The sequence below is a fragment of the Megalobrama amblycephala genome, linkage group LG15, assembly GCF_018812025.1.
Source record: "Megalobrama amblycephala isolate DHTTF-2021 linkage group LG15, ASM1881202v1, whole genome shotgun sequence".
Taxonomy (NCBI): Eukaryota; Metazoa; Chordata; class Actinopteri; order Cypriniformes; family Xenocyprididae; genus Megalobrama; species Megalobrama amblycephala.
In genome coordinates this window covers 12,919,732-12,944,726 of record NC_063058.1, presented here as the reverse complement: position 1 = coordinate 12,944,726, position 24,995 = coordinate 12,919,732, and the positions used below count along the sequence as shown (strand labels likewise).

General features: G+C 37.5%; 1 protein-coding gene across 6 annotated transcripts in view; it reads right to left on the bottom strand.

Annotated features, from left to right (window-relative positions):
• The window catches only part of brsk2a (BR serine/threonine kinase 2a), a 282,035-nt gene that overhangs the window by 20,698 nt on the left and 236,342 nt on the right, over positions 1-24,995 (bottom strand). For 4 of the 6 annotated variants that reach the window (XM_048158768.1, XM_048158769.1, XM_048158772.1 and 1 more), the window contains 8 exons: positions 22,197-22,343; positions 16,440-16,471; positions 14,308-14,472; positions 11,856-11,953; positions 11,491-11,641; positions 10,202-10,270; positions 3,780-3,840; positions 1,058-1,265 (listed from right to left, as the gene is read on the bottom strand). In XM_048158768.1, the coding sequence (XP_048014725.1) occupies positions 1,058-1,265; positions 3,780-3,840; positions 10,202-10,270; positions 11,491-11,641; positions 11,856-11,953; positions 14,308-14,472; positions 16,440-16,471; positions 22,197-22,343 (931 nt within the window). The remainder of the gene's footprint in view (positions 1-1,057; positions 1,266-3,779; positions 3,841-10,201; positions 10,271-11,490; positions 11,642-11,855; positions 11,954-14,307; positions 14,473-16,439; positions 16,472-22,196; positions 22,344-24,995) is intronic. The other 2 variants (XM_048158770.1, XM_048158771.1) reach the window with 1 other exon arrangement.

Here is a 24,995-nt window from a genome sequence, read left to right as displayed (position 1 = left end):
ATAAAGCAAGGATGTTAGCATGTTCAGTTTTTGTCATTCATCAAGGTCTTATGACTTTGAAAAAGTTCTTTAATTCATCATCTCACTATGTAGGACATACATAATTAGAGCCTATAGTTGCATGCAAAGGAGCATCGTTTGTAAGTATTTGTCTCAGGTTGTGATTAAAAATTACGCCACCAATAAGACTGGATCATTAAGGGGTCACATGCAGTAAAAGGTATTTAGAAATGCAAACTGATGCTACTGAAACAACGTGAGGTGGTAACCATGGCAGCAGGCTTAATATTAGTTTACAGTCAGTATATGTAAATGAGACAATTTAGCAACAACAAGCCATGAAACAGATCCAGTCAATCTGGAGGAGGTAAGAGCTTTATTTCAGGTCTATAATGACTCAATGCAGAGTGACTCCATTTACTGCGGATTTGAAAGAACTAGCCAAAATCATTCTCTTGGTGACCTATTACTGAGCCAGTAGCAAAGCAAGTTTATTAAAGATGCCTATGAAACTATTTAAAGAAGAGAGGAAAACAATTTTCTTTCCTTTGACGATTTATTTCCAGCTGAAACAGTAAGTTGGGACAGGACTGTTTTCAAATAGCCAGTAGTGATTAGTTTATGCTACAGCCTGACAAAAGCAGAAGACAGATTCACAACCCTTTTCTATTTCTAGTTTGAGGCAGAATGTATTTAGAATTAAGGGGGTGGGGCATTCTCATTCTCATATTGGACAAGAATCTGTATACACTCCTGTGAACAAAATTATGTCCATAACATCTTTGGTTTTCTTTTCCAGAAGAGAAAAGGTGTACATTTTAAATGTGTACATATGCTAACTAGAATCTAGATTAGTCTCAAATCTAGAAGAAAAAACTAATTTTGATTTCATGGCATCATGAATTGTAGCCTCGCCAGGTTGTTTCCCTGCCTTTTGCCTGAGACACTGGGATAGGCTCCAGCATCCCCGTAACCCTACATAGGACAAGTGATTTGGAGAACAGATGGATGGACGGATTGTAGATTGTATACTATATCCACCAATTTGTCAAGATACCTTGCAGTTTCCTGCGGTGAAAGCGCGGCGAGCCCAGGAAGCTGTTCCTGATGGAGTTGAGGCGAGTCTTCCAGGGCATTCCCCCAATGGAGGGGCTGGGGGGTGGCGTAGGGGTTGGCGTTCCTGCTGGGCTGTCCTTAGGCGTGTGCACAGGTGTTCCTTTGGGGGTAGGGATAGGGCTGCCCCTTGGAGAGGGGTGGGGGGTCACCTGTATGGTAGGGATAGATTTGGTGGTGTGGTCAGAGCCGGGCACAGGGTGGAAGTGGTGTAGACGGATGGGGGAAAGAGGGACAACAGGCCTAAAAGGGACTGAGAGCTGAGGGGGAATGATGGAGGCTGGGGTCGCCCGCCGCACCAGTGGGCTGCCCGGTATACAGGGAGCTTGAGGCTGACATGGAGTCGAAGGTTCTGACTTGGCTGTCAAAATGTGTTCGGGCTCGGTTTCAGGTAAAGGGTTTGATCGGGCGGACTGTAAGGGCTTGTCTTTGGGTTTGGCTGGAAGAGTTTGGGTCTTTGGGCAGGGCAAGAGAGACTCAGATATAGAGTTTGGTGTTAGGGAGTTAGAAGTTAGGGGTTTTGCCCCACTTTGATCTGAGTTTGGTTTTAGGGAGTCGGTGATACTGGAACTGGGGGACAAGAGCAGCTCAGCGGACTGAGGCGGGACACAAAACTTTCGGACAGGCTTTAGGGGAAGTCAAGAACCAGAGCAGAACACATTGAGATATACAGGCACGAGTCACAAAGCAGCAAGGGTAAAAAAAAACACAAAAAGGCAAGGAATAATTTAGGGAGGAAAGGGATCCATGGTGATGGAGAAGAAACAAAAGAATCATGCAGTTAGCCAAGACAGGTGAGCGAAAGATGCAACAAGACCATTGTGAAGAGCAAATCAAGAGTCTTTTCAGGCACACAAAAGAAAGCTGCCAATGGGAAAATAAAAAGGGATTAAACAGCAAATTTTCTTCCGTGAAATGAGCAACTTGGATATCAAACAAGAAATCATGTATGAGAGGTGTGGACAATGTCATTTGCAGCATCTGGGTCAATGACATATTATGTATATATAGACATATTCTTATATAAATGTACTAATTATGATAGTTTCATACAGTTTTGAAAAACTTTTATACCATTTTCAACAAAGGTTTAAATTTAATAACCCTAAAAATGTCATAAGGTGTAGCCATGAAGCAAAAAGTTGTATAATTTTCTTTTACTCCAAATATATGTGAGAGTACAGATAATTTTTAAATATTTTTTCAGTGTAAAACATGTGAGTGACCAGGACACACAGTCATAAGAAATTACTGGAGTCCTCTCTATAGTCCTCTTGTAGGTTTCGGCTTGTTGGTTGAACCACATAACTTTAAAGTTTTCCCAATGCTAACAAGCACTGAAGCAGATTTGTTAAAATATTATTAGATGATACAGTAATCTTAGAATACAAGATTATAGATCATATTATATTTAAGACAAGATTCTTTTGATTAGTTTTTTTTTTTCACTTTCATTATGGTATCAGGACAGTTGCATCACCCTGTCATTTTTGACTTTAAAATTCATAGAGATTCATCATAGAAGTGGTGTATTTAATGTATTTGTAATGTATTTCAATAATGTATTTCAATGTATTTTTAAATAAATTAATATATAGGACAAAAGATGAGAAATGTTATTGACCCATATGAATTTGAACTTGCACTCAATCATCTATTAACAAACTAACGTCAAAGAAACGCAAGGCCTGACTGCGTCCACATTCTGAATCATTCGTAACCCTCCAAAGCTTCTGAGAGTCTGAATATGAATGTCTCAAATCTCGAAACACAAAAGCTACCGAGTTGCAGAAATATTTCAAGCACTAATCGTCTCTTCACAGCTGGAATCCAGCAAAGTAATCAAAGCAAACAAAAACACAAAAGTAACAAGCAGTACATTAACCTAATTTATGTCAAACATGAAAAGATTGGCTTCAAAATCCTCAATTTTCATGTGACATACAGGTTTAGAGTGAACTTCCAAATCAATTTCCACTTGGAAACGGAACTATACGTTGCCAAGCTTTAGGATAAGGCCTCAGTAATCTGTGAGCTGTCTTAAACAAGTCAACTGGAAAAGTTTAGACAAGAGCTTCTGTGCTAATCAGAGGAGTGGGATTTTCTACAGCGTTCCCTGAGCTGGATTTCCACTATAGTGGAAAGACACAGAAAGCAGCAGATAGGATGAAAGAATATATCTCCATGAAACAAAAACTGCTTTCTTCTTCTACGACTCACTCTTGCGTTCTTTCCTTTCTTGTTTACTTTGCTTGCCAGAGGCCAGAATGCTATTTCCAGAGATCCTACACCTATGGCCAGCTCATTTTCTTGAGCTTTCCAGTCATTCATGACTGCTGCATAAGGGTTTTTAAAAAATAGTTTTGCACATCCCAATAAAAAGCACTAAATTCACCTACAAACTTCTAAAGAGTTTGCATCAAGAGCACTTTGCTTGCTAATATCATCTACTATATGGTAGTGTACCATAGTGTAGTCCATCTTTGAAATGTCACAGCCAAGAAAACCATCCAAATTCGTTTTTTTATAGAAATATCACTAATCACAGTCATGTAGTATGTACAGTGTAACGGAGTGTGTGATGGTTGCCATGAAGGTGATTGAGCAGATGCGTGCTGATTGGCGGACAGACAGAAGCAGGCGTGCTGGGGGCGGGGTTTACTCACCCGAGGGCTGCTGAGAGGGCTGGTGGAGAGACCAGAGGACGCGCCGCTGATGGACCGTGACCTGTGTGGACACAGACCATAAAACACACACGGTGAGACGCTACTTACAGCTGAGAAGGGACAGGAAGTAAGAACAGGGTGCATAAGGGGAATGCAGGGGAAGCAAAACTGACCTCTCATTTCGAGAGATTAAGCAAATCAAGCTTTATTAGTCTATTTTTTACTTTTTTTATTTGGCCATATATATTTTTATTATCAGTTATAAAATAGTATTTTACATTATGCAACAGAAACGACTTAAAAGAATAAAAAAATCTTACTGACCCCAAACTTTTGAATGTATAAAATATATTTTTGTTCCTATGACAATGCATACTGTATTTTAGTTTTATTAATATATAAACTCCAAGCACTTTGATATATATAAATAGTTGATATTTATATATATAAATGATATTCAAAGTGGTCTCAGGCTTCAACAACTTTCATCTCGTCTTTCTCTCCACATTCTTATCACTTTTGTCACTCTGAATCTTGATCTGTGTCCTTCTGTCTCTCTGGATCTCTAATCCAGGTCAGTTGTCAGGTCTGTTTGGGATAAAAGCAGCACCCTCGGCCCTAAAGCACTGAGCCGGAGAGCGGTCTAATCTGAGTCCCTATGTCCGAAAAATCAGGGTAAGCTTTACTAAGAACAGAACATGCAGTTGTGTCAGCAAGAGTCTCAATGTTCTGAGCGAGAGACTCAAAAAAAAAAAGAAAAAAAGATCACTAGAGAGAGAGGGGAAAAAAGACCAAGATAAAGGTTAAAGGGGTCATGTCATGGGAAATCAAATTTGCTTTGATCTTTTGACATGTAAAGGCCAGAACACACCAAGTGAACACCGACAAACTAGGGCGACGAAAACGAACTGTGGGGTTGGCTCACGTCGGCAGCGTCAGTGTCCAAAATTGCCCTGCCACACCAAACCGACGCTAAACAGCCGACGGCCAAGTAGCACGTCAGTTCTGCGCCTGCGTGAGATGAAATGCCTTTCCGTACCAGCAGGTGGCAGTAGCTGAGCAGCCAATCAGAATAATCAGATGGCCCGACGGACTGACGAGCTCCGACGCCGATTCAACATTTCGAATCGGCTGAAAAAAGGCAGACGAGGACCAACTTCAGCCGACGGTGCGGAACCAATGGGAAAACTTAGTTGGCCGACGAAGAAAAACTGCCCGACTGCCGACCGTCAGCTTGGTGTGTTCCTGCCTTAAGGGGCCTTACAATTAAAACATCCTGCAAGTTTCATAGCTTCTCATCATAAACAAAACATTTAATCAAGCTCCAAAAACGTCTCGTTTGGATAATGCGGGATTTGTGGCATCATACTGGCAAATACATTTGCATATGTCTGCCACCAGAGCAAGACATCGACAATAGTTATTGCACCATAGGACCCTCCCACTGGCATTCAGTCGCTTAACGGCTGACACTACCCTACGCCGGATGGAAAGCAAACAGAACTCATTATAATCACTGCAGCTGTCTACACTGGATACAGTATACAGATGTCTCCACGCGCTTGAGTCTGTCAACAACAGGACAAATGGAAGAGTAAAGAATGCTCGCTTTGACGCGTCCAGTTTAAAGGATTAGTTCATTTCAGAATTAAAACTTCCTGATAATTTACTCACCCCCATGTCATCCAAGATGTTTATGTCTTTCTTTCTTCAGTCGAAAAGAAATTAAGGTTTTTGAGGAAAACATTCCAGGATTTTTCTCCATATAGTGGACTTCACTGGGGTTCAATGGGTTGAAGGTCCAAATTGCAGTTTAAATGCAGCTCTACACAATCCCAGCCGAGGAATAAGAGTCTTATCTAGTGAAACAATTGGTCATTTTCTAAAAAAAATAATATTAATAATAATTTATATACTTTTTAACCACAAATGCTCGTCTTGCACTGCTCTGCAACGCGCCACGCAATACGTAATCACGTTGGAAAGGTCAACCGCGATGTAGGTGGAAGTACCGAGCAAGTGTTTACAAAGCGAACATGCAAAGACCAAGTCAAACGGCCTTTACAAAAAAAAGGTAAAACAACAATGTCGGATGAATTTTGAAGTTGGAGGGGAAAATGAGTACTTCCGCCTAAATCACGCGTGACCTTTCCAACGAGATTACGTAATGCACATCGCAGAGCTAGTGCAAGATGAGCATTTGTGGTTAAAAAGTATATACATTTTTATTTTTTGGGGGGGGGGGGGGGGTGGCCGATCATTTCGCTAGATAAGACTCTTATTCCTTGGCTGGGATCCTGTAGAACCCTTTGAAGCTGCACTGTTGATCCCCATTGAAGTCCACTATATGGAGAAAAATCCTGGAATGTTTTCTTCAAAAAACTCAACTCTTTTCAATTGAAGAAAGAAAGACATGAACATCTTGGATGACATGGGGGTGAGTAAATTATCAGGAAATTGTAATAACGTCAGAGGATTATATGTTTGTTCGGAGCATTTGACTACAGATTGATTTGTAATTGAGTCAGAATGTAATGGAGAGTTTGCAAAGAAACCTTCGTTGACAGATGAAGCAGTCAGCTGTATTGGATCTGACAGAAGCTGCATCACAAACTGTAAGTAAATGATTTCATAATGCTCTGTCTGTAACTTTACTTACAAGCCTTAAAGGAGCCGCTCCTTAAAAATGGATCATTTTAGACAGAGGGTCAAAATGAGGGTTGAAAATAGACAATGGCAGGATTGAAAGAGGGAATTGACAGGAGATGACCTGAGACTATATTTAAATCAATAGGCTAGGCTGAAACCTTCTAATGAGTGGCATCTCTCATGTGTGGGTGTCTAGAGGAAGTGAATAGAGATGGCTATGATGACTGTCAAATGGGTAGACAGAACTCAGCTAATGCTAAAATACTTAGAACAGCATGTGAAATGAATAAAATGTTAATCCTATATTTAGACATGAAGAGCATTAGGTGGTGACTAATCGCAGCAGTCAGAGCATTAAAATCTTTGTTTACAGATAAATCATCACTAAAATATATAAATTTAGTGAATCAGTGAATCATTTTTGGAAGCAGTTTTTTTTTTTTTTTTAAAGTAAACCAATTTGCTAAAATAAATTAGGATATTAACTGACTACTGTAAACATGCTTTTAACTGCAAAATTGACAACCACATAACAACTCACATCTTTTCCTTGTGTACTTTCCATTTCAAAAAACTCACTCCTTCCCACATGCTTCATCACACAGATCCAGCTTTTAAAAATTACATTTCAAAGTCTCTTTTTTTTCTCTGGCACACACTGATCTCAAGCCTTTTAAAGTCAATAAACAGCACAAAAACACAAATGATGCAACAGAAAGTCTGTTTCTGAGGTCGCTTCTAGTTCAAAATGCACTGTTTTTAGGATGTTGAATAACAAAACACAAAAAATTCAAAATGTCAAAAAGACTCCAAGACCTACACTAAAGATGAGTTGTCTATAACTAATACAATGTAACGCCATCTAAAATCATAGCTAAAATATGGATCTAAATTACTCTGTGTTCACACTTGTAGTTTGGTTCTTTTGATCCAGATCAAAAAAGAAAATGATACATTCAATCCCGGTTCGCTTAGTGTTCACACTGTCAATTTTAAGGAATTCCTCCATCACACATGTCATGTAGAGAGGGTTTTTTTTTTGGTAATTTTAGAACATCTTCCCCTGAACATCTCAAACTTGACAAATAAATCAGAATTCAACATTTTATCTCATTATTCCACTGCCAACAGTTACATTTTTTATATAAGAAGGATGAAAAATGCAAAATAACACTTTTTATTTGACGATAAAATTGTATAAAAACTGGTTTCATAATGGCCATGGGACATACGTAATGACAAAAAATCCAGAAATTTCCATCCAAATGTTATTGTTGCACAGTAATATTTCACATTATTATTATATTTTTTTAAAATAAGGACTATTCAGTGTATATTATGCAGTAAGCAGCAGGCCAGAGCTAGACTCGTCTTTCTTCAGGTATGCGGCTGCTTCCTTTTGAAACGCAATCATTTTGAAATCCTCAGGTGGCGTATATGTCAGTCTCAGGTCATCTCCCGTCAATTCCCCATTTCAATCCTGCCATCAGATACGTCTGGCCATTTGAGTGGGAATGAAAAGAGTGTAATGAAATTGGGTTTTGAAATGAATTGGAGGAATGAGACCTACTTTGTTATTATACAGTGGAAGGTGAGGGTTCAAAGTTTACGTGGAAAAATGGTAGTGAAGAAAAAGATAGCGGAGGCTAAAATAAATAGAGGTGGAGTTCATTTTTGCTCTGGCTGCAGGATGATGCTTCAAGATAGATGGAACAACACTGGATATACCGAAGGTTTTTTTTATACTGTAAGCTAGTTAATTTCATGATATACATCTGTGAAATCCAAAGAGAATTCTTGGAGGGCCCTTGACTCAATCTGTGTACTATAAGTCATATATAAACATGTATTCTGTCACATTTACAATTTAAATGGATTTAATCTTAAAAAGGATAGTTCACCCAAAAATGAAAATTTGATGTTTATCTGCTTACCCCCAGAGCATTCAAGATGTAGGTGACTTTGTTTCTTCAGTAGAACACAAATGATGATTTTTAACTGCAACCGTTGCGGTCTGTCAGTCGTATAATGCTTGTCAATGGGAACTTCATCTATAAGAGTAAAAAAAAAACATGCACAGACAAATCCAAATTAAACCCTGCGGCTCGTGACGACACATTGATGCCCTAAGACACGAAACGATCGGTTTGTGCGAGAAACCGAAAAGTATTTATATATTTTTTTTTTTACCTCTAAAACACCACTATGTCCAACTGCCCTCCATATCCAGTTGGTGAGGTCAGAAAACACATTCTGATGACAGAAGTGATGTCTCGCGCTTTGCTTCAATGAGTGTGAGACATCACTTCCGTTGTCAGAGCGCGTTCAGACCTCACTAACCGGATGCGCAGGGCAGTTGGGCATAGTGGTGTTTTAGAGGTAAAAAATTATATAAATACTGTTCGGTTTCTCGCACAAACCGATCGTTTTGTGTCTTAGGACATCAATGTGTCATCACGAGCCGCAGGGTTTAATTTGGATTTGTTTGGGCATGTTTTTTTACTCTCATAGATTTTTTTACCATTGACATGCATTATACGACTGACAGACGGCAACGGTTGGAGTTAAAAATCATCATTTGTGTTCTACTGAAGAAACAAAGTTACCTACATCTTGGATGCCCTGGGGGTAAGCAGATAAACATCAAATTTTCATTTTTGGGTGAATTATCCCTTTAATAAAATGTATTTATATCTATATCTAAGCAGGTGCTAGCCTTTAACATTGTATAACATGCTACAAATAATATATTTTCAGCCTGGTTCTATGATAATAACCCACATACAATCGAAAAAAAAAAAAAAAAAAAAAAAAAAAAGATCCACTAAATGAGGTTTTGAATTAAATTGAGCAACAGAAATAGCATAACTTGAGTGAACTGTCACGACCATTTAGCTTAAGTGCTAGTTCTAGCCCTTACATGAAACAATTACGAGGTGGATTATATTTTACGTTGAATTCTGTGAAGAAAAAAAATCCATGTCAGATCAATGTTGTTATTGCTGAAATATATATATATATATATATATATATATATACATACATATATATACATAAAATACTAAAAGAACACTGCGCCAGATCATAAAACCAGTTTGCTATAGTATAACATCTGATAGCAGCTTAAAGTTGTACTGCAAAACAATTATAACAGATCTGATTTTGTATTGTTTTCCAGTTAAAATATCTAAAATTCGTTAAAATAAACTTGCAGCACTGTATAAGATATTGAAGCACCAAATGTGTTTAATATAAGTAGATTTTGTCTTACTACATTAAGAGTTTTTCCCCCACTTTTTTCAGTTGTTTATACTTAGTGAAAAATTGAATTATATTTCTTGATCCTTACGTTTTGTGAGATTCGCTCTTTTTGAGAAAGTACTCCGACATCGTATCAAGACGCCATTTATAGCAACATAGTTTGTCCTAATACTGAATAATTGGCTCAAAAAAAGTGTCACACTTTACCATCACGACACATTACATTCATTTTATATTTAGTAGAAGTATGCTAATTGTCATTCAGAATGTTTTTTTGTTCAAACTCCAAACTCTCAGATCGTAACACCAACCAACCCCACAGTGTGTCAAAATCGTTTTTACAAAATCATTCTTTCAGCACATTATTATTGAAGACAGAAGCCAGGAACCTCTAATGCAGTGCAGGTCAGTAAAAGGGTCTTGTTGGAAAGCTCAGGACAGGAAAAACATCTCTGCATCTTTGATGACTAAAGCTCTGTGAACTATGCGAAGGTCAGAGGGTCTGCTAGTACCTTTCCTCTTTGCTCTTTGGTTTGCGTTTGGCATCCGAGATATCCAAGCTTTTACTGAACACGTTCTTACTGCAGCAGGAGACAAAGTGAGCAACAGTGAGTCTCTGAACAAAACAACAAAGAACTGAACTAACCGGCTATAAAGAATAAAAGACAGTGTGAGGTATTGGCTTTTTCAATGGTGTTGGTTACTGAAGTGTTTTTCTCATTCGTTTTTATTTTCAGATAGCTTTTTAGAAGAATTTCCAAGCCCGATATTTGAAGCGTCACATGAAAAATGAGGTCTTAAAGGGTAGCGTTGAGAAAAAAGGAGTGAAATACAGGATGAAGGTGAATGACAGGAATAATTTCTCAAGCCTCTGACAGTATTTGCCTTACAGCTGCGTTTCTCAAACCAAACGCAATGACAAATAGCCAGAGGGGCCATGAAAAATTCCTGAACTGTGAATTAGTTAGAAAATCTCACCGGAGAACACGGCCTGCACTCGATGCATCATCAAATGCGCAACAAAACCAAAAAAAAAAAGATTCTTCTATTTTGAGATTTTGTTTTGAGTATTGAGTAAGACAACAAGAAACCCTGAAGAGGCAAATACTGAATTATTCGTAAAATTTAGAATAGGTAGAAATAAAGTAGGATTGCTCACAGACTCTAGTTAAGACATCAAATGCTTCAAATGGTACAGTACAGGCTTTTTATATAGATTTTTTTTAAGACCAACGGTCGAGGTCAATATTTACGTTAAATAATACATTACATTTCGGTTTGTTTTTCACCAAACCCACATTGTATACCCTCTAAACACTTGGAAAATACAATAAGTGTCACATGGGATCATTCTATGATCCTTATGAGTCTTCTTTTAAAAGCTTGATGCTGGTCGCTATTTACTGCCATTATATGGACGAGTGTGAGCGGGATATTTTTTAATCCAGACTCAAAACATCTGTTTACCTGTGCATTTACTGAATGAGCACTGTGCTACATGCGACTGATTGATGACTAAATTTTTATTTTAGGGTGAACTAACCCTTTAACGGCGAGATCTAAATGCAATTTTGCAATAAAATTGTGTTAAACGTACAGTTTTCAGTTTCTTCTTAGTTTTTTTTTTTTTTCCCTTATCAGTTGTGTTTTATGTTACATGTTATTTTGGTAAATGTAACTTTTCGTGACACGCTGTTAATTAACGCAAAAAAGTTTTTTTAAACATACAATGGAAGTCATCATGAAAAGTATAGAGATGAAAGAAAAAGGAGAATATAAGTAGTACGTGTGTTTTCTGCACCTCTGTCCATGCTGCGTCATGTCGATGGCTCTTCTTGCCGGTACAGGTGAACCTCCATCCGTAACGCTCAACACCTCCATAGACTTCCTCTCCGGCCTCCTCTTCCCGTGTCTGTTCAGCATGGGCGAGTCGACGCGTTTCCGTGGTGGATCTGCACACACACACACACAGAAACTAACTCACCAGTTCACACCAACGGCAGTGTTCATCTTTTGCACAGTAAGACCAGTCAATTATTAATAAATATATTATTTTTTTTATTTTTCATTTCATGTTGACTTCAATTGTACAAAAGAACCTGGTACTTCTCTGAATTTATTAGCTCTGTTTTGGTTTGATCTGAGATCTGAATTCTTATTTTTTACCGATATCATTGCGAGGAGGAAGGTTCTGGTCTTCATGGCTGGGGTATCTCTCCTTACGATCCAACAGAAGGAAATAGATCATCTTCTCTTGATTTTCACTGATAAAACAGGGGATGAGAAATAGCCATGTTTCAAATATATAAATAAGCACCTTAGAAAATGAAATAAAATGGCTAAATTGCCCTTTGCTGCCTTCTAGATTGAACTGTCTTTAATACATCCATAAGATATAAAGATAAAACTAATGATATCAGGAAAAGGTAATAGAAAAAAAAAAAAAGAAATAATAAAAGGATTAGTCCTAATTGTGCAAGACAAGGTGGATTTTGGATTGTGGAGAAGAGTTTGGGTCATTTAATTTTACATACAACCTCTTTAATTCTAAACAAAACTATTTATCAATTTTTCTGTGGAAAACAAGACTTAAAGGTGCCCTCGAATGAAAAATTGAATTTATCTCGGCATAGTTAAATAACAAGAGTTCAGTACATGGAAATGACATACATTGAGTCTCAAACTCCATTGTTTCCTCCTTCTTATATAAATCTCATTTGTTTAAAAGACCTCCGAAGAACAGGCGAATCTCAACATAACACCGACTGTTACTTAACAGTCGGGATCATTAATATGTACGCCCCCAATATTTGCATATGCCAGCCCATGTTCCCAACATTATAAAAGGCATTAGACAAGGGCAGCCAGTATTAACGTCTGGATGTGCACAACCAAATCATCAGACTAGGTAAGCAAGCAAGAACAATAGTGAAAAATGGCAGATGGAGCAATAATAACTGACATGATCCATGATATCATGATATTTTTAGTGATATTTGTAAACTGTCTTTCTAAATTTTTCATTAGCATGTTGCTAATGTACTGTTAAATGTGGTTAAAGTTACCATCGTTTCTTACTGTATTCACGGAGACAAGAGCCGTCGCTATTTTCATTTTTAAACACTTGCAGTCTGTATAATTCATAAACACAACTTCATTCTTTATAAATCTCTCCAACAGTGTAGCATTAGCCGTTAGCCACGGAGCACTATCAAACTCATTCAAAATCAGAAGTAAACAATATAACAGTATACAATACTCACATAATCCGACGCATGCGTGACGAACACTTTGCAAAGATCCATTTTGAGGGTTATATTAGCTGTGTAAACTTTGTTAAGGCACTGTTTAAGGCAAGCGCGAGCTCTGTGGGCGGAGAGCACGGGATTTAAAGGGGCTGCAGCATAAAATCGGCGCGTTTATAATGATGCCCCAAAATATGCAGTTAAAAAATTTTATAAAAAAAAAAATTTATGGAGTATTTTGAGCTGAAACTTAACAGACATATTCAGGGGACACCTTAGACTTATATTAGATCTTTTAAAAACATAATCTAGGGCACCTTTAAAGGTGCAGTATGTAATAATTCTGTCCACTAGAGGTTGCTAGAAGCCTATTCAAAACAAAGGTGTAGCTTGATGACGCCAAGTTTGAGAGCGGAATCTTGGGACATCTGGTCTTCACCTCAGCGGACAGTGCAAAATAATCGGGATAGGACTCGGGAAGAAATCATGTTCATGGATAAGATTATTAATGTTACTGTAGTATGAAGCAGAGCAGGAGCGAGTGTTGTGGAGCTGAACGAGGAGCTGGAGCGATTGCGCAACACACACCTCACGAGCAGCTGAACTTTTGTTATGACACAGTCGCCGGCGCTGCTTCCGCTTTTCCTGTAAATGAGTATGAGGTAACGCAGCTCTGTTTATCATATTAAATACATTTGAGTGTGTTGAAAATGATGTTATAACGTTACTCTGTGTGTTCACTCGGCGGCTGCTGTGAGACACTGTTACACACTGCAGTAAGATGGATCAATTTTAGAATATATTAAATATTGGATGGCTTGTGTTGATAAATGACATGCAATTCATTTTAAAACGTATTGTATGATGGAGAAAATGCTGTATTACTGTTACTAAAAATAAAGCTGTATCTGATTATGCTATGTTAGCTACTTGACAAAATAGTGTTTTCACGGTAAAGCATGGTACTCGCAAAAGATCAAGAAAATTGATTTAAACAATAAGACAAATGCGTTGAGCTATATAACAATAATTAGTTTTCTGTCTATAAATATATCAAAACAGTTGTTCCCTTGCCTATTAAAATGTGTAATATATTAAAGCGTCTTTGGTGTTTCCATGGTTTCTACAAAATAAAAGTGGAAACCGAGGGTAACGCGGGTATGACGCAATTGACAGACGACTCCTCACACGTCCCGGAGCCTTGGTTAAAATTGCAATTTTCTCACGATTTACAAATGGTTGCAAACATTTGGGATATTGTAAGTACTCAAGTGAACAAAATATATAACGCTGGCCTAGCGGTTTTTGGATATTTTACTGCAAAAATATTACATATTGCACCTTTAATCCTAGATAAGTGTGCGATTACTCACTCTTCAGATAATAGATCCTTCATCAGCTTGTTCTTGTCACGGAAGCACCCTAGTGAGTGCATGCTCTCCAGAACGTCGGGGTCGATGTCGTCGGCTGAAGGGACGCTGCGGATCGCCACCTTCCGGGGTACCGGCTGCTCCGGTTCTGGTTCATTTTTCCCCCCTCTGAAGAGAGCAGAAGCCAATCAGTGATATGAAACCCTCCCACACTGAGATTATCAGCAGCTCAAAGAGACAAAGACATCCAAGTTCTTCATATATTTGAGATTTTCCTTTACCATCAGCTGCAAAGTTTCAATTATTGTATGGGAAAGGACTGTGTGAACATTCTGCTAAATTTCTCCTTCTGTGTTCCACAGAATAAAGAAAGTCACACGGGTTTGGAACGAAAGGAGAGGCGAACAGTCGTTTTTGGACAATTTCTTGTATTTGATTTGAATGAAAATGAGGGACAGAACTGTTGTAGTGGGTTACAATTATTTAGCCAAAAAAATAAATAAAACATTAACCTTTACAAATCATTTCCAGTGGAGAAAATACTGCGGAAGACAAAAATTATGCGTGACCTTATAACAAATTAAATGGACTGTACTTTCATCCCCCTTTCATAATCTACATAAGAATGTGAACAGAAATGCATATTATATTTCATCTGTCGCTGGGTTCTGAAAGTGTCAGAGCACAATTAAAGGATTAGTTCACTTTCAAAATAAAATTTCCTGATAATTTACTCACCCCTATGTCATCCAAGATGTTCATGTCTTTCTTATTTCAGTTGAAAAGAAATTAAGGTTTTTGATGAAAACATTCCAGGATTTTTCTCCATATAGTGGACTTTAATGGCCTCCACAAGGTTGAAGGTCAAAATTACAGATTCATTGCAGCTTCAAAGCGTTCTACACGATCCCAGATGAGAAATAAGGGTCTTATCTAGAGAAACCATCGCTCATTTTCTAAAAAAAACAAAAAAAAACAATTAAATTTTATACATTTTAACCATAAATGCTCATCTTGAACTAGCTCTCTTCTTCTTCTTCTTCTCTATTTGAATTCCAGCAGTGTAGACACTGCTAAGTGTATTACTGCCCTCCTAAGGTCAAAGTTTGAACTAAATTGTCATATATAATATGCCAGTGCAAGTATATAACAATTAGTTCAAAATTTGACCTGTGGAGGGCAGTAATACACTTAGCAGTGTCTATACTGCTGGAATTCAAATAGAGAAGAAGAAGAAGAAGAAGAGAGCTAGTTCAAGATGAGCATTTATGGTTAAAATGTATAATTTTTTTTTTTTTTTTAAGAAAATGAGTGATGGTTTCTCTAGATAAGACCCTTATTCCTCGTCTGGTATCGTTTAAAGCCCTTTGAAGCTGCACTGAAACTGTAATTTTGACCTTTTAGAGTCCATTGAAAATCCTGGAATGTTTTCATCAAAAACCTTAATTTCTTTTCGACTGAAGAAAGAAAGACATGAACATCTTGGATGACATGGGGGTGAGTAAATTATCAGGAAATTTTAATTTGAAAGTGAACTAATCCTTTAATAATGCAACACAATCACATTCTCAGCATTGCTAGAGCACAATCCTAACAACTACAGCTTGTTATGACCCTAAATCCATGACAAGCGTCTTCATAACCTTCTTCCTCAGATCTATTCCAAATATTTGCTGTTGCCATCTGTTAGAAAAGATGGTGGTGTATATGAGAGCAGCTAAAAACATAAGTAGTCAGCTTAAAAACACAGGCAAGTGTGTCTGCCATGTCTTTGACCCCAGAGAGGCATCAGACAGGAGGCCACGGTACGAGCATGTCAGGCCGACCTTCGCCTGCTGTCTGCCCGCTCTCTCTCTCTCCTGAGGAAGCCAGACGACAATGCCGAGAGCATGCGAGTGGACAGCAAATCCCTGTCGGGGCTCTGGAAATTTGTCCTTGCTGCTGACATGTGGGGTCTGTGCCATTTATCACGCATACAAGCTCACACAGAATAATGCTCACTCTCAGAAGCACACACACATTTGATCCCCATCTATCCGTCCCTAATGCCCATCCCGTTTCTAGTCATTCTGTTTCTGTATGTCACAAGTATGGTTTCCAGACATAAAAAAAAATGATGGGATTTCAGCACTTACATGTACCACGTGTGCTTCTGGATCAGCTCTAGCTGTAAGAGAACGACACATTGAGATTGTTAGATGCACAGCAGAAAAACAGCAGCAATTATTGAAACAATGAGAGAATATTGTCTATGATATAAGTAAATAATTTTAAAAAAAACATAAAAACAAATTTATTTTAAAAATGTAAAAAACAGTTAGTTCCTGTCCTTGATTCTGATTGGTCAATAGCTGTGTTTTATTCACGATATGAATAATGATCGCTTCACCCAACGGTTCTGTGTATCACTACACAACACCCTTAGCAACCACCCTTAGCAACGTAAACTGTATGTTCTCAATTGATATTGTTCATTGAAGCTTCCTATAGTATGTAGAAGAGTATTGTGAGAAAGAGATTGAGTGAGCGAGTTTATTACCTGCATTCATATTTAGCATTTTCCTTCAGGTCAGTCCTATGTTCATAATAAAAAAATCTGTTTAAATGTCCGATGTATTATCTTGTCCTTTTAACAGTTAAGGTGTTTTCCCGTGACTGACAGCGCTAGTTAAAGCATTTGTCAGTTGCGTCTTGTTCCCTGTTCACAACAATTCAATCTTCTCAATGTAAAAGTCTTCGCTACTGAATGACACACTCATAAAGACAGTCTTTGCTGCCATCTAATGGCGTAATAATGTAACTTCTGTTGCTGTTCACGGTCACGGACAATTTTTTCCGGCGTAAGGAAGGTTTTTAGTGAAAGTTTAATTCATGAAAGTTGCATTGATACATGTTTTTGGCTTTAATATTTGTATTGTGTGGTAACCGTTTTATAAAAGCAATAAGGTATTTGAGGCTAGTGCTGTAAAAGGTTTTTGTAGTTTTGTTGTGTATTTGTCATTGTGATATATAGTTTTTGTTCATTGTTATTCAGTTTTAGTCATTTTAGTACATAAATAAAATGAAAATGAGAAATGTTGCCTTGGCAACTAGCTGAAAAAAAATAAAATAAAAAAATAATATATATATATATATATATATATATATATATATATATATATATATATATATATATATATATATATATATATATATATATATATATATATATATATATACTGTATTTTGATTAAGACTATAAATTTAAAACAATAATTTAGTCAAAATTATAAATAAATAAATAAATAAATAAATAAATGACTGACTGACAAAAACATTTCCCTTGCCCTGTACATAAATTTCATAATCAGGGATTTTTTTTTTTTTTTTTTTTTTTTAATAATTTTAACCTTTAAAAGCATATCTTGTGTCTTTAGTGACCCAGGATGTCATTTACTATCCCCCCCCCCATCGGCATCGGAGCTCGTCGGTCCATCTGATCACTCTGATTGGCTGTTCAGATACTGCCACCTGCTGGTACGGAAAGGCATTTCATCTCACGCAGGCGCAGAATGGACATGCTACTTGGCCGTCGGCTGTCTAGCGTTGGTTTGTCAGTCTGCTTTCGTCACCACTAGTTCGTCGGTGTCGGCTTGGTGTGTTCCGGCCTTTACATGTCATTCAGACAGTCTCTTCCACAATAAAAGGGCGGATATTGACCAAAATATGCTGCACAGATCAACAGCTTTTTAAAGTGCCTATCATCGAGTGTTGGGAAGTAGTTCGCTGTGAAGTCCAGTGTTGCAGGCTGAGGGAGCACACAGGCTGCAAAAAAAAAAATGACAAATGGGACACCCTAGAGTCTCCTGACCTTCATGGAAACGTGTAAGTGAAGGCCATGAGACCGCAAATCCACATCAAGCACACCAAAGTCTGGCTGCACAAGATTAATACAGGAGTGAGTCCAGGGTTGCAGTGAAAGAAGGGCTGATGCTGAGAGGTAATCGGGACACACAGATCACCGCTCACTTTTAATCTGAAAGAGGATGCCTCACCATGTGATGACAAATTACTGGGTGTGTACAGATGAGAGGTGCAGTGATATCCAATTATTATTTGCATATCTATGCTTGAAGGGGTCACAACTGCTGTCTACTGTTTTTTTCAATCATCTGTTTTTATGATATATATTTTACATATGCTAATATTACACACACAGACACATATGTTCATTTGTATGTGGCAACACCCTCCAACAAAAAAAAAAAGATTTAATAAAGATTTTCATTCAAGAGATATAAATAAAGGTGCAATAGGTGATTCTCTACAGAAACATTTTTTTCATTATACTGGTTGAAAGTCTCCTCATTTCCTGATAGCAATCACTATGTTAAACAGTCTAAATGTATTTTTATAAATATATCACCTGTGGAAGGCGTATGACCATAAAATGTTCATCTAATCTCTATATTCGGTCAAAATGAAATAATATGATGTACCTGCCTGTCAACGTATGTTTTTACATACCCTCGCGCACCCTGTTCGCGCAGACATCATACATCATCAGCGCGTTTCATGGTGTTCAGAGTTTATGTAGACAGACGTCAGTCACAGAGCACCACAAACAAAAAAATAGCCACCTTTTACATGTCCTACTGATTCAAAAAGAACAAGCTTATGCTGCGCTCACGCCATAACTACCGTAATTAAGAGATGGCAACCTGTGACATTCTAACCAGAGCTGTTCACGTCCTCAGACTCGAAATTATGCGTTTCCATGTATGAACACCAACATGAATCTGCAGCAGTCAGGTACAAGCTCTCTAAGTTGATTATGTTCATTATTATTGTAATGGTATGTTCTTTGAGACATGAGGTAGATAAAGCAGTCTCTTGTGACGCTTTGCCTAGAGCAGCTATGTATGTGTGCGTTCATGTGTTTTGGAGGAGGCGTGGCTTTGGGCGGTGATATGCAGGGAGATCGTATGCTTTCAATGCTAGCAGGCTAATGTTAGCATTCCTAGATCACCTACTGCACCTTTAACTAAGAAAATGCACAGATACTATTTAAAAACTTTGATTGCCAAGTTTGTTTAATATGGGGCCTCACTTGGTGTTTTTATGCAAACAAACTTGAGTAAAAGCATTCATATGTAAATTTCGCTTTGAGCTTTATGTGACAATTTATGTAAGAATGTTTTTACAAATAATTTGTTTCATGTTTCTTAAATGAGGCCCAATGTTTTAGAGGTGCTAGGTTTTTATTTACAAACTTTAGCCAGAGATGTGTTGTTATTATTAACACAAGCTAAAACTAGTACTAAAAGTGTTAAAATCGCTTTCGGGTAACTGAAATAAAGCATTGATTGATTGATTGATTGATTGATTGATTAATTGATTATTTTTCTCCTACTATGGTAGTCAATGTGGGGTGGGGGAGATCTGCTTGGTTACAAACATTCTTCCAAATGTTTGTTCTTCCTTTGTGTACAGCAAAGAACAAAGATATGTATACAGGTTTGGAACAACTTGAGGGTGAGTAAATGATGACAGAATTGTCATTTTTGGGTGAATTATCCCTTTAAGCCATTTATGACCTTACTCTGATAAAGGAAAATGGGTAAATGCATTGCAATGTCGGCTTATTAGGCATAATTGGGTTTACAACGTGCATGTAAATGCACTCACTGTCTGGTATTAACTTTTGTTAATTTTGCATTGGGAAAGTGAATCATTGCATTGCTCATTACGAACATGCATTGTTAAATGGCTTTCTCAGATACATTAGAAAGTGTTTCACAATTCATCGCACTATCAAACTCTATCAATGACTTAAAGACGTGTGTTTCCTGCTTGTCCTTGAGAGTCATCCTGACTCATTAAAATGCCACACTCGTAAAAGGTAACGAGAAAAAGCTAACGAGACGTGGGATGTGATAAGACAATGTTCTGCAAGAGTACAGCGAGATCACTGTAGGCCATCCTGTTGTGTGTTTTTCTCAGACATTACTCCTAAAATTCTCAAGTTGAAATAAAAAATAAAAAGAAACAAATGAGATACAATTGAATATAGGCAATTGTTCAGATCTCTACTGATTTATGAGAACCAGGAGACCTCAGCAAGTCTCCATTTGTAGTCTAGGAAAAAAATAAAGGGCTTATTTCAGAAATTTCACACAGGTCCAGAGTTCCACTTCCTGTTTGAATTGTGTTTCCATGGAAATGCAGTCTTGAAAGGGTCTGCCTGCTGACTGTGTGAATGTGACAGAGGTGGTCGATGTCCCTTCGCCACGTGAAGAGAACATATTTCTAACAGTGAAAACTTCCTCAAGGTCACGTTGACATTTCAGGCCGAAACCAAAGGGAAAAAAAGTGTTATATTTTGCCTAAAGAAAATTAAGCATTTTTGCATCATATGATTATTTTCATGATAAACATAAACACAAAGAATTCCCTTGACCATTTGCACCAAGAAAAAAGACTGTTTGACCCAAGATGTGTTCATGATTTGGATTCAATGGCATTCTATATCTTCTCAGCAAATATTCTGTCCCTTCTTTCTCCTGTCAAAGTATGCTATCCAACAACTGACAGATAGCAGGTCCAGAAGGACTCTGACTTTAGCATTTATTCAAGTCAAAAGCAGCTTTTTATTGGTTAAAATGTGCATTCTCTGTGAAGAGAGAAAGGTCACTGTGATAGCAGATGTGTCTGGGCATGCTGAGGTGATCTCCAAACACAACCTCACCGCTGATAAACGCACTACCTTTGAACTGTCCGACTAGCTTTACTATCTGCACATCAAACTTCAAACCCCACTTTCTCTTTATAGACAGTATTAAGGTTCCCCACTGAATCTAAGGCTAGAGAGTCAGGAAGCACCAGAGAAACTCATATTCAAGTATACAAATGTGAATTTATCATACATGAAAAACACGTAGAGGACATTTGAAACCAAAGGAATATAATCTGCAGCATGTTGTCCAACATAAAGGGATAGTTCACCCAAAAATTAAAATTATCTACAAGATACCTCAAGCCATCCTAGGTGTATATGACTATCTCCTTTCAGACGAACACTATCGGAGTTATATTTAAAAACATCCTGGCTCTTCCAAGCTTTATAATGGTAGTGAATGGCGCTCATGACTTTGAAGCACAAAAAAGCACATCCATCCATCATAAAAGTAATCCAAAACATGTAACTCGATGCATATTTTTCTCACAAAAGCCCATCACTTCACTTCAGAAGGCCTTTATTAACCCCCTGGAGCTGTATGGATTACTTTTATGATGGATGTATGAGCTTTTTGGGCTTCAAAATTAGGAGCGCCAGGATGAAGCTCGGAAGAGCCAGGTTATTTTTAAATATATCTCTGATTGTGTTGTTCTGAAAGAAGAAAGTCATATACACCTAGGATGTCTTGAGGGTGAGTAAATTATGGGATAATTTTTTTAGGTGGACTATCCCTTTAAGGCAGAAATACACTACACAACTTTTGACTGATTTGCATTCTGCATGAGTCGAAAATAGCTGTCAAAAGTCTGTGCCAGGCTGCAGATTTTGGGCAGTAGTTGACAGATTTCACAGAGAATTGCGTAGTATATGATGTAGTGTATGATTTTTCAACGTAAACACGCGCTAGACGGACGTCTTTAACTGTTGTGCTCGCATCTTGCGTCTTTTGCAGTGTTCCGCTCGTGACACAGCATTTTAAGTCGTCTCTGCCTGTCTAAATGGGCAGTTCTTGCCCAGACTTTATGGTGATACTAAAATTACTAGTTAGTTTACCATGATTAAAATTAAATTAAATTTGAGTTTATGTATATGAAACTGAAGTTATGTAACTAAACCCATGAAAATAGGTAACCTGATCCCATCAGTTCAAACTCAGTATTTTGCCAGAACTTACCGTTAACCGTTTGCCGGCTTCGACCTCAATCATCCCTCGCAGAAGGTTCTGGCAGTCCGGTGGAATAAAATGGGGCATGTGAAACACTCCCAGCTTCACTTTTTCTAACAAGTTTCGTAAATTATCATCGTCAAACGGCAGAGCGCCCTGAAAGAAAGACATGGAGAACAAAAGAAAGAAAATGCATCAGTCTGAGGAGAAATTCAGAGTAAATGAGGATTGCTGGAAAATAGAACAAATTAGAAGAAAAGTGCTCAAAGGATTGACCCATAAATGCTAAGTTTTCATTTATTAACTCTCGCTTTGCAACTTTTTTATGTCTGTACTGCTGACATGCTATAGATGAGGACGATGAGGTTTCATTTTTATTTCTGATGAAAAACAAAAGAAAGAAAGAAAAAACAAAAGAGACAGGATGAGTGCATAAATGCACACCAATCACTTTGGATCTGAGAGGGTTTTGTGTATTCAGCATAGAGTCAGTCTGCAAAAGCACAGTCTGTCAGTAGTCAATTTTATTTTTGGTTTTGGTACCGTCTGCCTTTCTAAAGCAGGTCAATATATATATTTCATAAAGGGACGAACGAGTGAACTTCAGCAGAACAAAGTAAAAAAGAAAAGAAAAGTAAAGAAAACAAATGTAAGACAAGACAAAACAAGATGCAATGAGTTATGAAGAGACAAGATGAGAACAAAATAAATGCAATGAGTTGATACAAAACGAAAGATTGATGAGGTGACGAGAGAAAGTGAGGCAAGACGGCATGAGATGTAGTAAGATGAGAACAAGTGAATGAAGAAAAACAATGAGAAGAGACTAAATGAGATGCCATTAGAATAGACAAAACAAGATTGTGGCAAGCAGGGCGGGGCCGAGAGCCGCGGGAACGGAGCGAGCTAGTGAGCCATGAGAAATCGAGTCCACCCCAGGAATTGGGAATCCTTTAGGACCCAGGTGGTAATGCCTGATCAAAAGTTGTTATCATGATATCTTGAGTAATTATAACATATTTAACTATTGTATGGTGTTTATTACATTAAGTGCAGAAACAACATATAAAATGAATGCCTGTGTTTTGCATAATAAAACAAACTGGAAAAACAACCACACCTAAAAATGTATTTTTTATAAGGATTGTTGCAACATAATATGTTCTGTAAAAGTAATTTAATATTAATTTTACATAATAATAGCAATATGGTATAGTGTGATACTATAATACATTTTTAATAAATTAATCCTCATGCTTATTACACACAAATATCATTATTTTGAAACATGTAATTGAGAACTATATTGGAAGCAAAAACATACCTATTAAAATATAAGCTAAGCTAGCTGGCTAATCAGGTAGATATATGCAAGTATATACGCTAACTAAAAAACGGTAAGAAAGAGAAATGCTTGATTTCACAATCTATAGCTACAGTTATATACTAGTATATGTACCATGTAATTTAAAAGACAATAATGGTCATTACGATAATGTTGTTTTGCAGGAATTGTAATCAGGCACTAAAAATACTACTCATTAAAAGCCAGTTGAACTAATAGGATCACTCAGGGTCCTAAAGGAGACCCGATTCATGGGGGGACTCGATTTCTCACCACACCGGAAGGATCAAAAGAAGGAGTGATGACAGTGAAGGACGAGAGAGGACCAGGCCTGGACTTTAAGTTTGTTTGGGGGGTTTTTATGCGGCAATCCTCCGTGAGGTGCTGCCACTTTACTTTTGTTTTGTTGTTGTGTTTATTTTGTGATTAAAAGTGTATTAAAAGTTTGTCGGTTCCTGCATCCTTCTTCCCTTGTTAATGAACTTTGTTACAAATGTGACATAAGACCAAACGAGACAAGAGATAAAATTAAAAGAGCAGAGTTCAAATTAAACAAGATGAGGCGAGACAAGACAAAAAGAGAATCAATATAAATGACAAAATTAAAAGACAATCAACAAAAACAAGACAAGGCATGGTGACACGAAAGAAGACAAAATGAGAAAATGAGATAAGACGAGAGAAGAAAACCAGAGAGAAGGAAACAACAGAGAAGAGATAAGATCAAGTGCAACACGATGAGACAAAATAAAAGAGACAAAATGATAGGAGACAAGGTGACATGAGATGAGATGCAATGAGATGAAAGGAAAACAGAAGAGACAAAATAATATGGCACGAGACCAAACAAAAAAAAAAAAGAAAAAAAAAGGAAAACTAAAGAGACAAAACAATTTGAGATCAGACAAAATGAAACAAAAGAAAAGACAAACTAGACAAAATGAAAGAAGAGAACAAAAACAAGACAAGACAAGATTATATGAGATGAGAGAAAATGACACAAGATACAAGATGGGTCAAAATGAGATGCGATGAGATAAGAAAAAAAAAGAGACAAAAAAAGACCAGATCACATGAGACAAAACAAAATTAGATGAAATAAGATTAGATAAAAGCCAAAAGAGGACAAAAGAAAAGAGACGAGGTGACGAGAGAAAAGAAAAGTGGTGATTTGAATGTAATGTGCAGCTCTAGTCTGTTCTGAAGTTACAGAAGCACACTGAATAATCTCTGAAGAAAGAACTCAGTCATCATTTCTAGAACGTCAAAAACAATCCGGCTCTGGTTTAAAATGCAGGCCAGTGGCTCTGTGTGGAGAGATAAACCTCTCAGACTCAAGGGTCTCAATTTTACTCTCCAAATTGAACAAGAGCATTTCAAATGAGCTGGAACTCCAGGGATATTGCTGCGGTTCAAATGCGCAGGTAAAACATTTCAAATAAAATCTGCTAATAATGCAGTGC